The sequence below is a fragment of the Hippocampus guttulatus genome, chromosome 7 (genome assembly GCF_054856545.1).
Source record: "Hippocampus guttulatus isolate MCC_2025c chromosome 7, RoL_Hgut_1.0, whole genome shotgun sequence".
Lineage (NCBI taxonomy): Eukaryota > Metazoa > Chordata > Actinopteri > Syngnathiformes > Syngnathidae > Hippocampus > Hippocampus guttulatus.
In genome coordinates this window covers 13,496,899-13,509,186 of record NC_141267.1, presented here as the reverse complement: position 1 = coordinate 13,509,186, position 12,288 = coordinate 13,496,899, and the positions used below count along the sequence as shown (strand labels likewise).

The 12,288-nt window shown below is 44.3% G+C and overlaps 1 protein-coding gene across 2 annotated transcripts in view; it reads left to right on the top strand.

Annotated features, from left to right (window-relative positions):
• The window catches only part of qsox1 (quiescin Q6 sulfhydryl oxidase 1), a 27,782-nt gene extending 15,494 nt beyond the window's left edge, over positions 1–12,288 (top strand). Inside the window, exons 9-14 of one of the 2 annotated variants that reach the window (XM_086115515.1) lie at positions 375–497; positions 1,679–1,817; positions 4,154–4,330; positions 9,718–9,879; positions 10,103–10,294; positions 10,408–10,787. In XM_086115515.1, the coding sequence (XP_085971641.1) occupies positions 375–497; positions 1,679–1,817; positions 4,154–4,330; positions 9,718–9,879; positions 10,103–10,294; positions 10,408–10,628 (1,014 nt within the window). In that variant the 3' untranslated portion in view covers positions 10,629–10,787. Of the gene's footprint in view, positions 1–374; positions 498–1,678; positions 1,818–4,153; positions 4,331–9,717; positions 9,880–10,102 lie in introns of both variants that reach the window. The other variant, XM_086115513.1, reaches the window with a different exon arrangement.

Genomic DNA, 12,288 nt, shown 5'->3' with positions numbered 1-12,288 from the left:
GTCAGCGCAGTTCATTCCAGGGGAAATGTTTGTGGATTTGCAAAATTAGACCATCGGGTAACCATAAAAACAAGGTCATGTTTTTTATGTGGTACTTTTGTCCAATGCACCTTGCTGTGTAAATCTTGTAGCTGACACCGATGTTGGAGGTGGCTCGATGTCTTGTCAATGTGACCTTACCATTTACTAGAGGGCCTCTTGGGCGGCCCATCTTTGAGTATATAAACATTAATTTGTCATGACCTTTGCAATATTGCTCCCGTTTAGTTGGGTGATGCAGATTTTACAAAACCATGGCCTAAAAATTTCTGTTACAATTCGCCATACATCCCATCGTGTTGGACTCCATACAGTATTCTTTGTGTTCTCGATAGTACTTCCCAGGCCGCCCCATCCTGATGAACCTGTTGAAGTCCCTCGATTCATGGCTACAACACCAGACTGGTGACCAAGTTTCATATCAAGCGTTCAGTGAAATCCTGGAGAATTCGACACAGGTGAGTTGTGACAGAATAATACACACAAACATCTGTAAGGCAAGTTCATGAGGAAAATATGATCCTGCAAAATCCAATTTTAGTCCACCTGCATTTTCGTCCAATTGGATCCAATACAACTTAAGGCCTCAGAATAATAAAACCCAGTCAGACAGGAAGTACAGCGGACCTTTCGCTATTCTTGGGGGATCGCTACCGATCTGGCCCGAGGACAACCAAAATCTTTGCATCATTGCCAGCCATTGGGATACATTTGGAGGAGTAAATAAAATAAACGGAGAAGTGGCATTCTTCAAACAGCACTGATTATCATTCAGTATGCCGTTTCCACACATAAAGATAAATAAATAAAATATGGTGAAATCAGGTGGGTCAAAATAAATAAATAAATACCCCCACCCCAAAACATCTGCAAATATTTGAATCCCCCAGCTGCCAAACCGCCACTATGCGGGGGTTTACCCTAATGTAAAACGAGAATTGTTGTGGTGGTGAACAAATGATACTTTCACTCAGTATGTGCGTTCAAAAATAAAACTAACACACAAGGAGCTTTTTTCACAGCAGCTGGGTTTGCCCAGCTTGACCAAAATGCAAGCTGGCTTTCATGAACAGTGAAGATGAATTTCTCTATCTGCATTTTTTTTCCCGGTCAGGTCAGTCAAAACTGAGCTTTGATTGAGATTTTTTAATGAAGGTCCGATTGTCTGGAATGAATTGTGCATGCATCCCCTGTGCAGCCCCCTTGCAAATTGAAAGAGTCACTTACTCAGATCATTAGCTTTTAGCTGTCCCGATCAATGGATCAATGAATCGATGAGAAGGTTTGAATTGACTTCACTTCCGAGGAAATGGACTTCACGCTCACCCCAAATCTTTACTATTGACATGTGAGTAACCCTGTCAGTCACGGCAGCGACGGCAATAGGAGGCGGCTAGAGAAACGACTTTGTGTCAGAGGGAATATGTTGTCGGATTCGGTTGGTTAGATATCCCGACTGCCTGTGTTCATTAGTGCAGGGCCGAGCCATTAACCTGAGATTGACTTCTCATTGATCAAGAAAACTACACGCTGCAGCTTTACATTAAGTTGAACAGGTTTGGAGATGTGGGAAGAGAGCCACAAAACGGTGGTCCTTTTTGAAAATTGTCTCTCAGTCGTATGTTTTTCTCTCTCTCAGGTTCCAGATGCTGCCTTGCCCGAGGGGGTGAGGTGGGTGGCTTGCCAAGGGTCACAACCCCACCTTCGACGTTATCCTTGTGGCGTGTGGACTCTCTTCCACCTTCTTACAGTGCAAGCCAGGAAAGCTGGTGACTCAGGTGCAGGCAACTCACGTGTACTTTGTTTTACTATGGGCCATTTAGAGTTCACGCGAAGAAGAGGGGGTCTTAGAATATGTCTGCGGGGCCGAGAACTTTGTCCACAAATTAGCCTCTTTTCACAGTGACCTGATTTTAACTTGACACACAAGCACACACAAATCCAACCACAAGTGAACACAGAATACACGCGCCTACTTGGAAACAAACTCGGCATGAAATAGACTATTATGCACTCTCTATCTTTTCGTCACTGCTGCATTGAACCTAATTGTGACTGTGCGAAAATAGATGTTAGATTAGTGGAATGTGAGTGGTTAATAAAACAAGGCAGATGACTGGTAGCTCCACTTCTAGCAAGCATGTTAATCTCCCACTTCATCTCACACACACACACACACACGGGGGGGTTAATCCTGGAGTTTATGGACCGTCATGTGACCTGCAGATGGACCAGCGAAAAGGGGTGTCCATCTGGTACCCCACGGGCCACCATCTATCTCACACGACAGATACGGGCACATGCAGTAGTACCCCTGAATATGACATAAACCTCATGCATGAACTCACACACTGAATGCCGTATTACAGGTGTGAATTCGGCACAGTCTTCCCATTGTCCCGGCATGCTCTGCTAGCGGCTGTGCGGTTTATAAACCCGACGAGGCGGTTAAGCCAAGAACAAAAGCAAACTACTGCCCGGAAAATATGTTTGTGGACTGTCGAGATTCTGAGACAACAACCTGGCAACCATTCACACAGAGGGTTAACTTCCTTTAATCTCCAGATTGGGTATAGATTATTCATCTCAATATGGGGTTAACCCAGCTCTCTGTGACTCCCGGCCCACAAAGCGTGGGAATCCAGGAAGCCGCAGCACAAGTTTGCAATTCACAGCGTGATTGTCGCCGCCAAGGTACCGCTCTCAGGCATCATTAAAATGTTAATTTGATCACGGTACACGATCACAAATCCAAATAGATTTGAACATACCATGTCAATCCCGATACCATGAATTAGGGATGTGCGGTATATATGGAAGACTGTATAGATTATGCCTCCGGTGTAGTAGGTTTGTGACCAATTAGGATGACATCATCATATCTGACTCAGTGTGAAAATGGCTTGAAGCGCATTTGACCACAGAGCTGTAAAAGAGCGGTCAGACGTTCCTGCATCGACGCAAACCGTCCTTTCCTGCCTCCCCGGCTACTCACAAACTACCGTGGAATTGCTAGCCGCTAAACTAACTTGCTCCACACTAGCTAGGAGGCTGGCTAGCTGGAGTGGCTAAACACTGTCCTGCCACGATACAGTGTCACTCCTCAACAAAAACGAATCCTCACTTCCATGTCGGCGAGTAAGGTACATTTCTGGTAAATACTGTTATCACAATAGGAAGATGAAGAGTAGCTAATCATGCAGCACACTAGTTAAAAAGAGGCAACAAGGGAAGAAGAAGAGGAAGAAGCCATGCTCTGAACAGCAAATTAGCATTTCAATTAGTGTCTAGAGCAAGGAGGTGTCAAAGCCCGCGAGGACTGTGAACCCCCAAATAATGTAAAATTGATCGCCTCATATTACACAAACTCACCAACTGAATGAATAACTCATTTTGAAATCAGAGACCAGGAAAAAAAATCAAATCTATTAATTTTAAAAGGAGGGTTGGTAACAATAAATGCTTGCAATATTTTTAAAAGTGAAGCCAATTTGCGATTTGGTTTTTTTTTTTTAAGCAAGAAACATGAAGTCGATGCACTTAATTTGCTTTTGCAGGCCACATAAAATGATATGCCACATCCGGCCCTCGCTCCTTGAGTTTGCCACCCGTAGTCTGGAAAGAAAATAATAATTCAACAGTTACACAGGAAAACCGGAAATGAATCAGAATGTTGGCATATGTCAGCCAGGATGAGGAGCCTCATTGGTCAAAAATAGTTTTGGACAATCAGCATTTATAATATCGGCACTTATTTAGCCCTTATCCCCACTAGGATTTACTGGATTTACGTTTACAGGACTTACTCTGATGAGGCAATTGCGAACAGATTCCTTTTTGCATTTCTGACCTGGGAGCAGACAACTAATAAGAATAAGCCCTGTGAAAAAATGGATGGATGGTTTAAGTGGTGTTACCAATAAGAAAAAACAAAATACAGATTTGAATGTGCACTGGCATTGCTTTATTGAGAAAGTACGTCACACAGCGCTGGAAAGCCACCTTACTTTGTTTTATTGCGGTTTCAAAAATGTCAACGTTTAATTTCATTTTTACCCAAAATGAAAACAAATGTGGAATTTTTATGCAATATTAATTCATGAATCCCCTCCAGATCCCGCGGAGGTGCTGAGTGCGATGACAGGCTACATCAGCAATTTCTTTGGCTGCCGGCCATGCGCCGAACACTTTGAGAACATGGCCAGAGAGAGCCTGTCGGAGGTGAACACTTTTACTGACTCCATCCTCTGGCTTTGGGCCCGACACAATCGGGTCAACAACAGAATAGCAGGTAAGAGCGCACATTCTGCTAGTTGTGAATCAGCACATGTACATCTTGAATTTGTCAACTATATATTCATCACAAACCCATTCTATAATTTTATGATATATCTTCAAACATGTTACATGACTGTCTTTTGACCGAGTCGTACTACGACTTCCCTCCGCTGACCTTCACGGTTATCTCACTGAGTTTGTGCGGAAGATTTAGGCTCCAGCCTCGTCACATGGTCAGCGGGTCGTGTTAATACGACTAGAGACGGTGCTGGGTGGTGGAAGGACGGATCCTCAGATCAGACACCAGCTGTCACTACGTCTTACAACCCCCCCACCATGGAAGCGTGGCGCTGCCAATGTGGAGTAAAAACGTAAATACGTTTGAACGTACTCGCAATTATGTTTGACTGTATTTGCCGCTGAAAATATTTTTGCTCCACATTGGCAGCTGCAGGCTTCTGTACCCCAACCCCCACCTATCATTGGTGTTTGTGTCACCCATTTTCTCCCTGACCACCCTCGAGAACTTCCAGCCCGTCGTCCTTCCACCCCATCACTATCGCTTGCCCATTTTCTCATTTGTCTCTCCTCCTTTAGTTTGCCTCTGCCCACTGTTGTCTTGCACCCATAAGCTCCTCCTGTTTTCGTAAGATTTTGAGGAAGCTGGCTTGTCTCCCTAACGGGAAACTTTGAAAGGATCAGAATTATCCAGTTGATCATTTTTTACTTGGGTCGTAGTCGCACAAAAAATGGAATTGTATTTCTTGTTTTGACTAACATTATTTGGGTTTTGACCATTTTTCGATAACTGCATATTAGACCACTAAAATGTGTTTTCTAGAAGACCTTTTAAACATCGGTTACTTGTTTTTGCCTCACGTTTTTGATGTCATATCAGTATATATTTTTTTTGTAACAAATAATATGCATATGGGACCTCCGTTTACAATTTGGAGTTGGTTGTGCTCTTTCTTTCTTTCTTTAGCTATATGACTGGCTATAAAAGAACGTTTTAGCATGATCTGTTGCTTTTGTATGCTTTTGACCATCCAAATGTTTTTTTGTTGGTATGGACTTAAATTTAACTTGGAGTTGATCAAATATATGTTTGTGTTGATAGTCTGCAGCACTGAATGCAAAAGAGGGGGGGGGGGCACTTTCTACTCTTGTTTAACTTTATTACTAAAGTATATTACTCTTAAAAAAGCAAAACCCTCCTCCCTCGTCTTTGTTTCCAGGGATGTTATTAGGCCCGGCGCTGTCATTAACACCCCACTTTGTTAAATCACTGTCTTTTGTTTGTACGGACCACCCCCCTCTTCTATCACTGGGACAGCTTGTGTCCAGAACAGCAGGGGCTAGTGGGACACCCACCTCTGCGTGTGTCTACTCCCCAGACACTTCAACACTATTCAGACCCCCCCGGCCACCCAGACCACTGCACACCGCTTCAATCCGTCTTCTCTCCCATTCAGTCTCCGTTGTCCCTCTCTCTGTTGCGAGTAGACCTCCTCTCGTCCCCTGGGACTTATAACCTCCGCTTGACAAGTGATAGCACAGCACCCTGGCAGGGTGGCTCCCCCAGGAGCCAGGCCTCTCTTCCGTATCTCTCTCATCGCTCGCACACACACACACACACACACACACACACACACACACACACACACACACACACACACACACACACACACACACACACACGCCAATTCCCAGGGCACTGTGAGACAGCAGGTGGCAAACACCATGACACAAGCACCAAGCCACCCGATCCTCCCATCCTCCAGTCGACCCTGCAGACACGCACACACACAGGTTGTGGCGTGTGCTAGGGGGTGTTGCCGTAGTAAAGGGTTACTTGTTTCCACTGGGGATCAGTGTGAGGAGTCAAAAGCAAAGGGAGGGAGGAAGGATGCGAGCGTTTGTGCTCTTTTGCCGCACTCCGTTCCGCTCTCTCTCTCTCTCTCTCTCCCTCACGCAGTCCCTCCTCTGCTTTTTCTATTTGTATTTATTTGTTTATTTATTTTAATACCCCAGAGTGAAGCTGTTCAGCTGGCCGCCGCGCTCCGCCTTTCAGGAGTGGCCATGCATGAAAGAGCAGCTATTTGTAAAGCGGCTGAACAATTAATTTAGCTGGCAACAAAGAGGCCCAAGGGCCTTCTGACACCGCCTCGCACGGGCCACATTAAGAGTGGCGGCAGCTCAGTCCTGTTGCTGCTTGTCAAGAGGCTGAGAGGGAGACACATTTCGACACACTGCACTTGTAAGTCAAAGTGTCACTGTATTTGCATTGGTGGTGTACAAATGCATTATATTAAGAATAATTTTTAAGAATTAAAATTGATGAAACCATTTTTTTTTCCTCAGCAGGACAACAAATGCGAAACAATATAAAATAACATTGAGCTACTAAAAATCAACCGCTGAGGAATGATGAGTAGACCTTAAAATGTAAACATGATCATTTTAAAGTTATGAGTCCCGCATATGGCGTTAACGTCATTGCTACGCTGAGAGGGTGAGAGCAGTGCGGGATTGGCTCGAAGCGCTTTGCACCCTAGCCCACCCAGTACTAGAAGTAGTACCTTGTCGTACCTGCTTTTTCCCCATGGCAAAGTGTCAATGTCAAGTAGAACTGTGTTGAGACAACAAGGTACCTAGCCGTGGAAAAAATCGGGATCATCATAGTGGTCCAAGTTCAACTTGTCTTATTGGCGTCGCGGGGTGAACATGCAAACATGACACAGGAGGGCCTGTAGCACAAATTGAACCGTGCTCATCATGCACTCTTCCACCACGTTTTGTGTTTGCGTGTGAGTGTGTGTGTGTTTTTTTAGATAGTTGACTAAATTACACTTAACAGCTGCAAGGGCAGCCAAAGCGTAAACCAGGGGTGTCAAACCCATTTCACATTGTGGGCCACATACGGTCTCGGTAGATGTCAAGTGGGCCGGACCATTAGCATTACACCATACTCTGCTATAAATAACCAAAATATCATGTCTTTCCTTTGTTTTGGTATAAAGAAGCATTGGCACATTGATACCGTCTACTGTGTTGGGTCTGTCTCAGTGACAGACTGAGACTGCTGTTTTCTTCTCTGAACAAAACAATGTTGTCTTCTACTCTGATCAAAACAATGTACCCCCTAGTGGATAATCCATGAATTGCGTTTTATTAAAAACATTCATTCTCTGTCTTTAATGCATTTTTTCATTTTAAAATTATCCTGTGGGCCAGATCGAACCTCCTTGGGGGCCGGTTCCGGCCCGCGGGCCGTATGTTTGACACCACTGGCGTAAACCGTCCCTTCATTTGCATCAGCTCTATGGCTGCATGACGCTGCATGGTAGGTGATCCTCACTTCACAGAGTCGGTGCTGAGGAAGCTAGTTTGTCTTGAGCAATACATATTTATACCTGATGAATATGTATGCGCTAGCAGTGATGACATCCCAGCGTCGGGCCGTGGTGGCAATCTCAATATGGCTTCTATGGCTAAAGTCACCCTGGCCACAAACCTGACAGTCTGATTAGAATGAGGGGAGTGTGCATGCGTGTTCCATCTACCTGCTAAAATGTATAAAAGCCCCCCCCATCGACCCCCAACTAGCCGCTTACAGGCTCACAGGCAGCAGGACATCCAAGACAGGGTAAAATAAATGTATCTTTTATGTAAAGCAGCGTATGGAGAGTCCATACACATGTGCATATCATTGAGATTCTTGCTGAGCAGCATCGGGAAAGGGTTGCGGAAGAGTGAGAAAATTGGGGGCTGGTAAATTGACGGTGCTGTAAAGTGACAGAGCTGCCATGTGCTCGCACGCACACGCGCACACAGTAGTTTGTAGGTGACAATAATTTATTACGCATGTGTTTGTGTGAGTGTGTGTCCATGTGTATATGTGTGTCCTTGCGGGTATTAGTGCAGTTAAGTGTATCCATATTTCTGGGTACACATGTTTACTTACCAGATATTTTTTGTGAATTCTGTGACATAAAAGTTATGGCTGGGTGAACAATCAATTTTATGGATTGATTCAAATTTTATTTGTCAGGGCAGTCAGGACTTCTGTAGTTCAAAGTGTGTTCTGGGCTGATATTCACTGCTTACACTAAGAACATGGCTGCGAACAGAGAGGAGCTAGTAGCCTCAGACAAAAGCACAATCGTTGTTAGCTGTGCTGAGCAACTTTTCTGATTCATCTAGCTTCTATTTCGCAAAAAAAAAAAAAAAAAAAAAAGACAATCAGATATTCAAAACGTGTGGTGGGATACATTTTGGTCAACTATGGACAGGAATTTCTAGTCTTTGAATGGTACAGTACTTAAAAATGTAAACACCTGAGACTTCACCCCCCACCCCAAAAAAAAGTGTTCCTGAATACAAAATACACCGTCATGCTAATTTTATTTTATTATGTAAAAGTGTGTTGTGGTGCTCATGTTGCTGGACGACAGTCTACTTGTTACTGTAATCTTGTGCCTGGCTTTTCCTATGGTTTCCAATTCCAACCAAATTATTGTGAATGCATGAATTTTAGGCTGTTTCATTGAGGTTAGTGTGATGCTAACAGTCAGCTAAAAAAAAGGAAAAAAAGACTAATTCATCAGATGATGCATATGTCTCCTCCGAGGCTTTGGTATCTCTCATGTTCAATTTGAAGATTGGACTTCGCTCTGAAAAGGGCTGCGAAGGGACCAGACAGGTGGTCTGCATCAGTGAGGGCTTCTGCCTCATGACAACGCGTGTGTGTGTGTGTGTGTGTGTGTGTGTGTGTGTGTGTGTGTGTGTGTGTGTGTGTGTGTGTGTGTGTGTGTGTGTGTGTGTGTGTGTGTGTGTATGTGTATGTGTATGTGTGTGTATGTGTATGTGTATGTGTATGTGTATGTGTATGTGTATGTGTATGTGTGTGTGTGTGTGTGTGTGTGTGTGTGTGGGTGTGTGTGGGAGTGGGGAAGCTGTCTACTTTGGTCACATCTATTATCTCACCATCCCTCCCACTGGGACATCCTAGAAGCCCATTGATCATTGTTAAGACGCACATACACACACACACACACACACACCAATAGCAATCCGTAGATTACATGCACACAAACACAGACAGGTGATTTACATACGCACTCTTAAAAGACCGACATGCACATATGCATATAGGCCCAAAGATTTATGGAGGCGAGTGACAAGATGAAATGGCTTCAACACAGATTGCATCCAGTCGTCGAAGCGCTCGTGTCCTCAAATCAAACGTGCCAACGCAACAGCGTGCAACATCTTTACGTGACCTTGTGCTTGTTGAATGGTTTCTTCATAATAATCTTGCAACTTTGGTACACTACATATTGATACCACTTTGGGGTTTTTTTTCTTCATAAAATACTCTTTGTCCTTGCCTTTCAGGTGCTTTGAGCGATGACCCCAACTTCCCAAAGATCCAGTGGCCTCCACCGTACGCGTGTGCAGACTGTCACGGCGTGAAGGAGAATGGGGAGCACAAGTGGCACACCAAGCAGGTTCTGTCCTTCCTTGAGGACTACTACTCTGCCAAAAGTATCCTCACAGGTGCGGTTTAAGCGCCATTTTCCATATTGTCTCGTCTTGACGCGAGAAACATTTTTTCAATTGTGGGAGATGAAACATGATGTTTATACACTCTTAGGCACAAGTTAGAAGCATAGCTAAAGACGCCACAAAATTTAGAACTAAGAGGCCTTCAACACACTATATTTTGGGGTTCCACCGTATACTGTTGTGACTCGAACTGGTTTTTATTCCCCCCCATCAGACTACCTGGAAGACGAAAGTGAGGTTCTGGCCAAGCAGAAGGCAAAACGTGTCAACCTGCAGGCTCAGAAGCGTGTCGAAAGAGAAGCCAGCAAGGCCCTGAACCCTCCCAATCTTCTTCCTCCAACGCAAGCTTTGATAGAAGAAGAGGAGAAAGAGGAAGTGGCGGCAGATGAAGAAGAGCAAGTGGAAGGTAAGACCCTTGAACCGAAACCCTGGGCCACATCGGAAATCAAACTGGGCTCGGATCGGCAACATAATGTCAGGAGGCCGAGTATCGTGGGGATGAAAGTGCGAGATGTGCAGGAGGACATCGTGGACCTGGACTTGTTCGCCAACCAGCACTACAAAGCCCAAGCCATGCAGGTGGCCACCTCCAGCCGAGTCAAACAACGCACCCTGCAGAGGAATCGGGAGAAGCGAGACTCCGGGCCCGCGTTCGGCCTGCGCATGGAGCCGGACGCCGGGCTCGGCGTGGCGGCCTTGGAGTCGGACTTCGGTTCCGACGAGGGGACGCGCGTGCTTAAGCGAGAACTGTCGTCCCAGCGCTTGGGCGAAGACGGCGGGCCGGGCCGGAGAGGCCGCTGGATGTCCATGCTGAGCATTGGCTTCTCCAAAGTGGACGTCAGCCTGTGCGTCATCCTCTACTTCATGTCCTCCATGTGTCTCCTTGTCATGTACCTCTTCTTCAAAACCCGCCTCCGTTTACGGCGGACCAAAGCGTCACTGCCTTGATCTGAAGTGTGGGCCGGCCGGGCCCTTCCAACAACCTGCGATGTGGCGACCACATCCACCTTTCCTTGCTGGTCTGGTTCTATGCTTCAAGTCACATCTAGTGACTTCCACTAGCTTTTCAGCAAATGACCTACCGTGAAAACTTTGTGCATATATGGATGTTTATTTTCATCAATGAGTCTGGTGTGAATGAAGGAGATCCTTTTTTTTTTTTTTTTAATTATGCCATGAAGGACATTTCAACACATCTGCAGTCAATGGAACTACTTGAACTTCTCTCCGGTGATTCCACAGATTTCTTTTTTAATTGTATTTAGCTTTATGAGCATTTTATTTCAGATTTTCCCAGTGTTTCCCAACCTTTATTGAGCCAAAGCGCATTTTACAAAAATCACCACCAAACAAAAATGCTTGCTCTGAATAGCTCAAATCTGATAACACCCCACAATCCCCTCCCCATTAAATGCCACAAATCGCCGCTTTAGCGAAATGAAACTCCTCAACTCACGCTCGTTTCTTTGCATGAAATTGCCACAAAGTGGCCACAAAATACTACTACTGTCTGAAGCGCTTCAATTCACTTCAACAAAAAGTAATACCGGTACTTTTATTTCTTTGGTCTGAGTGCAAAAACATTCGGTGAGTTTTTCATTGAACACACTGGACAGGTTTCCCCCAAATGAATTTGCAAAATGCAGGACCGCAAATATGCAGGGGTTCACTCTATCCTGAAAAAGTTGAAAGTAAAGCTATTATTCTTTTGAATTGCAGCAAATAAATATATAGATTGATTGACCCAAATGAGGGTCAGTGATTCAGAAAATTAACCACAATAGTTCTAGCGGAGGATTATGTGATTGTTGATTCTGTCACTATAAATCGCTGGCATAGAAAAATGGACAAAGATACATTATTTGTAATAAATAAAAAAATGTCAGACAAGTTAAATAAAATGGAAAAAATTACAACTGATAATCTCTCACAGCACACTCATGGTGTAATGAGATACAGTCTAATAGCGGTATGAAAAAACATCTTTTAAAATTTGTAAACATGCCTCCAATTGGAAGGAAATCTTTGATAGTGCCAGCGTACCTAATGAAGTGCCCAACGTGGATATTTGTTTGCATTCTAAATACTCACCACTGCTCTTGAATTACAAATTGATTTCCATTCTTCTTTTTTTTTCATTCCGTTTCACTGTTACACTTTAATTACCGTTGAGACCATGAGCCACTTGTCTTGCAGCTCCTGCGTTTCAAACATCGCATCCGCAACAATGACATCACATTGCTGAGTCGTCAAGACAGAAACTGTGTTTATGTCAAGTGGACAGACTATTGACAAAGTTGTTTTGTTTTTTTTGTTTTTTTAATTCTGGACAGCTCATTTTGAATGTATCGAGAAATGAAACATCTCTATCGTCTGTGACATTAAAAAGTGTGACCAGAA